Source organism: Oncorhynchus masou, chromosome 13 (assembly GCF_036934945.1).
Source record: "Oncorhynchus masou masou isolate Uvic2021 chromosome 13, UVic_Omas_1.1, whole genome shotgun sequence".
NCBI classification, from domain to species: domain Eukaryota; kingdom Metazoa; phylum Chordata; class Actinopteri; order Salmoniformes; family Salmonidae; genus Oncorhynchus; species Oncorhynchus masou.
Window position 1 is genome coordinate 12,287,693 of NC_088224.1, and position 5,745 is coordinate 12,293,437.

Here is a 5,745-nt window from a genome sequence, read left to right on the forward strand (position 1 = left end):
ATAATTTCCTACCAATGCCTATTCACAAGGGCGTGGCCACTGAGTGAGCATATTTTGCTTATGAAAATAATTCTCTCATTTAAAAAACTAAAGTTACACTTAATCTTTTCACAAATAGTTTCCTATTTAAATATTTAAATTGCACAACATATCTATGTGAATCTGATAACTAGAATGTGTAGACTTTCCAAGTAACAGTTTATGTCATCCTATCATTAGATATAATGTCTCAGACGACAACTAATCGGACATCATAATCTTTAAGTACCAACGGACACTTTCAACTGGTTGGATTTCCGGAATATTGTTCCTTTCCCAACCTTTTGATGTTACCATACTCTCTCTATGTTAATTAACAACGGGCTTTCCAAAAGTCCATTCTGTAGAGTAGAGAGAGAAAAGGGGGAAAGTTATTTATGGGGGTCATAAACCTCCCCAACAGGGCCACGTCATGACACTGGAGAGAAAGAAACCAATTATTGAGATTGACAAGAGGAAGATTTATGGCACCCTGTCTCTCAGGTGACGTATTTGATTATATTTTGACACCCTCTCTCTCAGGTGACGTGTTTGATTATATTTTGGCACCCTCTCTGGGGCCTACTGGGTGGCGCAGTGGTCTAAGGCACTGCATCACAGTGCTAGCTGTGCTGCCAGAGACTCTCGGTTCAAGCCCAGGCTCCTAGAGTTGTTAGGGAGGGTTTGGCTGGTCTGGATATCCTATGGATGTCTTATTGCACACTAGTGACTCCTGTGGGGGGCTGGGCACAGTGCATGCTGACCAGGTCGCCAGGTGCACAGTGTTTCCCCCAACACATTGGTGAGGCTAGCTTCTGGGTTGGATGCGCGCTGTGTTAAGAAGCTTGTTTGGGTTGTGTTTTGCAGGACGTATGGCTTTTGACCTTCGTCTCCCCCGAGCCCGTACGGGAGTTGTAGCGATGAGACAAGATAGTAACTACTAACTATTGTATACCATGAAATTGGGGGTAAAAAAAATAGCCACGTTTAGCAGTGGTATAGTGCAATTAATGTATTGTTTTGTGCAGTGGCTTTGCTGTCATGTATTCCACAATGTTTTATTCTCCCCTCCAAGATTTCAAGATTTCCATGATAAAATCACCACTGCTCTCATGTAATGGATTTGATTCTATTATGGCACCCTCTCTCTCAGGTGAATCCATCTCTTGCAGATGGGTCTGGTCATATATGACCCCCCCCCCAAAAAAAAAAAACACAATGCTTATTTCCAAGATCTGTGTGCATGGGCCTTGAAAATGGTGCATTATGAATTTTTTTGGGGGGGGCAAGAGTTGTATTCAAGTGAACATACATCTCAACACAAGTAGCCTTAGACTGGAGGATGAAGGGAGCCTGTATACAGAAACCTGGGATGCTCCTACTTCTGTTTTTTTTTTATAACTAGGCAAGTCAATTGTGCGCCACCCTACGGGACTCCCAATCACAGCCGGTTGTGATTGAGCATGGAATCGAAACAGGGTCTGTAGTGACGCCTCTCAACACCGAGGCGCAGTGCATTAGACCGCTTCGCCACTCGGGAGCCCAACGCTATGTATGTCATGTGGCTTTGGGTTCATTAAAATGCAACGTGTATCTGCGACACGAAGACAGCGGATTGCCTTACTCGATCTCCGTCTCTCCTCTTGAAACAAAACGCTCGAAATACTGATTTGTAGAATGCAGACTTCAGCACCTTGGAGAGTTCCAAGAGCCTCGCGCCTTCGAGCGTTTGACTTCACGAGTCCTTCGCAATTATACAGGGCGATTCAAAAAGACACACACAGTAGCCTATAGTGCGCAATAATACAAAATAGACACCAACATTTGTTTTTTGTATATGTATAATTTGTACATTAAATATCCAGTAATGAACAGTAGATGGTAAAGCGTGTTGGATGTGAAAACACAGACACATAGTGGCTAGATAACACATATTCAAATTGTCGGAACTTAAAAAGACGTAGGCCGTGTGTGTGTCTGTATGTGTGTGTGTGAGAGGGGGGGAGAACGAGAGAGAGACAGAACTGAGCGAAGAGAGAGAGAGCGATTCAGGGTTGTCATTGAGGAGAGAATTTGACGGGGCACATAGCCTGTAGATGGCAGGAGTGGCCTTCTACACTGCAACTTAGTCCTGGAAATAACTCAACTTTAGAGTTGAAAAGGAAATTTGAATCCGGGCAGATGCAATGTATCTTCTGATTCAAATGCGGTAGAATTATGCAGCTGGTTTACATCGGAATGGTGTCACCAGTATTTGAGAGGATGGTTTATGCCAGGGTAATTTCACGAAATTACGATTAAATAACTGCAATTAGTTAAAGAATACATAGGTTACATCAATTCTTCCATTACAATTCAACGATTGCCACCATTGCAATGGAAAGGGGATATTTTCTTGAATCATCATTCCTTTACCAAACAGAACTCACTTATTATTAAGTTTGGTGTAATTTTCTCATTAAAAGTGTTGTCAAAAAGTAGGTCTACATGGCAACAACGACTATACATTCGATTTAGGATTTTGTGAAAGAAAATAAAAATAAAAATGATTGGTTAAAGATTAGTCTATAATCGGCACTGAGAAGATCTGATATATGTATTTACAATGAACAACAATATAAACGCAACATGCAACAATTTTAAAGATTTTTCTGCATTACAGTTCATATAAGGAAATCAGTCAATATAAATAAATTAATATGGCCCTAATCTATGGATTTCACAGGGGCACTGCAATAGGTGGGCCTTGGAGGACATAGGCCCACCCACTTGGGAGCCAGGCCAGGCCAAGCCAATCAGAATGAGTTTTCCCCTACAAAAGGGCTTTATTACAGACAGAAATACTCCACAGCATCTTTTATTGTTCCCAGCACAAGGTGCACCTGTGTAATGATCATGCTGTTTAATCAGTTTCTTGATATGCCACATGTCAGGTGTATGGATTATATTGGCAAAGGAGAAATGCTCACTAACAGGGACATAAACAAAGTTGTGCACAACATTTGAGATAAATAATGTTTTTGCGCAGTATGGAAAATGTCAGGGATCTTTTATTTCTGCTCGTGAAACATGGGACCAGCATTTTACATGTTGCGTTTCTATTTTCGTTTCCGTGGGAATGCACTTGACTATTGTGGTTCATGATTGTTTTTATTTGATGGCTATGTCACTATCTCTGTTCATGTGGTGAGATATTTTGACAGAAAACACTAGATAAAAAAAAACTTCAGTTTAAACAACCTACCAGCTCGCAAGGAATCGAGCTGAGAGTTTTGCCCCTGTTGGTGAGATGGTTGAGTCCTCGTCAAGGTTGCTGTGGCATCCCAGCAACGCCGTTCACTTCGATCTGTGACCGCGCACCAGCCACCACGGAAGACACACTGCTACCGGCTCAGAAACGGAGGAGATTGAGAAGAGAATAACATGATAACAGATGACATAGAGGGATATCGAATCAGGTCGATGGACTTCTTAAAGCTTTTCAAGAGAGGATGTATTAGATGCGGTCCAGAGGACTTTTTCCAAGCTAAAAAAATGAGGATTAAAACTGGAGTTATATTTTGGAATCTCGTATTTTTTACGATGGTCACGTGTGCGCGAGGTAAGGAACAATCCTTTGATGTCTTATGCAGTAATTATGTCTTAATACTTTAAAAACATTTTTTTTTTCTGGAGGGTGGTGTCTTCTTGTACGGGAAGATTCGGCTGTGCAGTAAAAAGGCATAAAAATAGGCTAGAGCTAAGGGGACGCATTTACTTGCCAGGCTTCCCGTTCAATGCAGGCATTGAGCGAGAGCTCAATAAATATTCTTGCCGTATGCTCAAGCGAATACGTGAGTTGCCTATGCCTATTAACCGGTGTATTGTTTAGGGGAGATTACGCATATGCATCTATATGCATCTTTTCTCGGTTACCGTAGAACCATTTCAAACTCGTCATACACCTATTTAATTAAAAATAGGATTTCTGTAAATCGTAATACTGAAACTATATTTGTTTAAAAAAAGGTAATGGTAAATGATGGAAGGTGCAAGCGCCTCTGTTTAAAAAAACGTGTGTTAGGCGCGTTAGTTACAATGTAGGAGACTACAGAGAAGGTTACAGACATATTCCTCATCTATCTGATTACCTCGGGTTTGAGGGAGAGAATATATAGCCCAAAGGGACATATAGGGATGGAAATGGGCATCTATTTAATCTACAATACTATTCCTCTTCCACAAAGGTTACATCATTGTGGGCGAGTGTTACGCCTAGAACACCAAACAACACGACGTCTTGATTTAAAACCTCACAACACCCTTTTTGATATACCTTTACCGAAACTGATAGACAAGCCTTCCCTCAGCCAATAGACTGTAGGCTTTGGTGGGCTGGGATTTAACTGTTGCGCGTTCCACATTGGCACACACTGGTTGAATCAACGTTGTTTTCACGTCATTTCAAAGAAATTAGGTGGATCCAACGTGGAATGGAAGTTAAATTTACGTCTGTGCCCAGTGGGTCGGCACCAAACACAGCACGCAGATACATCATTAATTGGAAAACCATTGGATTGATTATTTGAAACCCATTGTAATTGTCAGGGTTTCTTATAGTGCAATGTTGAAAACGGTTTTAGGGCTCTATTATTTGGGAAGGTTTTATGTCTCGAATCAAGCTGAGGCAATACATTGCACCTGAGACAATATATTGATGAATCAAGTTCTTAGAAGTGATTTGGACAATACTGTGTTTGCTGCATGTGTTGGTATAAGCAGTATTGGTTACACTGATTTAGAGGGGACCCTGAACATGATACTTAGGGGGGTAGCCCAATTTTTTTAGATTTAGCCAACTTGGACTTTGCAGACGGCCCATCTAGCGGAAGCTGCAAAAATGTCTCAATGGTAAAATGTGTATAATTGCATCAAAATCTAGCCTTTTTGGTGCCCTATGCAATATTTGGTTGCAACTCTACACATTTTGCCATTGGGTGGAGATACATTTTTGCAGATATAAATCATATTTCCTTAAATTCAAGCAGGTTGATATTTATTATTATGAATCTTGCCTTGTAGGCAGAACTGAGCGATTTCTGCTAGATGGGCCAGCTGCAAAGTCCAAATTGGCTAAATCTTAATAATTTATGAACACAAAAAAATATATTTTTGGTCTAAATTTAAGGTTAGAGTTAGGCATTAGGATTGGCAGTGTGGTTAAGGTTTAAAATTAGATTTTATGACTTTGTGGCTGTGCCAGTGAGTGACCAGTCTGCAGAGCTGCCTTTAGGGCAAGATTCATGACAAGAAATGCCACTGTGAAATTCTACACATTTTGCCATGAATTATGCCATTGATATTTAAGTGAGAGTGGCTAATAAAATCAGTGGGGGCCCCCTGGAGGTCTGGGCCCCTGGGCACGTAACCGTCATGCCCGGTCAGTAACTCTGTATTCTACTATTCTCAAAGCATGTTGAGATCCAGACTGAGTTAAACATAAAATAGTACTAATACTTGGGGTCAAGGGCCGCCTGGAGCCGGCCCTGGGGTAGCCTGGTGTCGACCTCTGGAGCCGGCCTTGGGGTAGCCTGGTGTCGACCTCTGGAGCCGGCCCTGGGGTAGCCTGGTGTCGACCTCTGGAGCCGGCCCTGGGGTAGCCTACATCTGGTGTCGACCTCTGCATGTCAACATTACCTGCCAAGGTTCAATTTGCATAGCCTATACCACTTTCTTGATCTAATGCTA

General features: G+C 41.7%; 1 protein-coding gene across 3 annotated transcripts in view; it reads left to right on the plus strand.

Annotated features, from left to right (window-relative positions):
* Positions 1–3,361: 3,361 nt before the first annotated feature.
* Positions 3,362–5,745, plus strand: part of LOC135551748 (CUB and sushi domain-containing protein 3-like) — an 826,047-nt gene continuing 823,663 nt past the window's right edge. For all 3 annotated transcript variants that reach the window (XM_064982949.1, XM_064982950.1, XM_064982951.1), the window contains exon 1: positions 3,362–3,619. In XM_064982949.1, the coding sequence (XP_064839021.1) occupies positions 3,442–3,619 (178 nt within the window). In that variant the 5' untranslated portion in view covers positions 3,362–3,441. The remainder of the gene's footprint in view (positions 3,620–5,745) is intronic.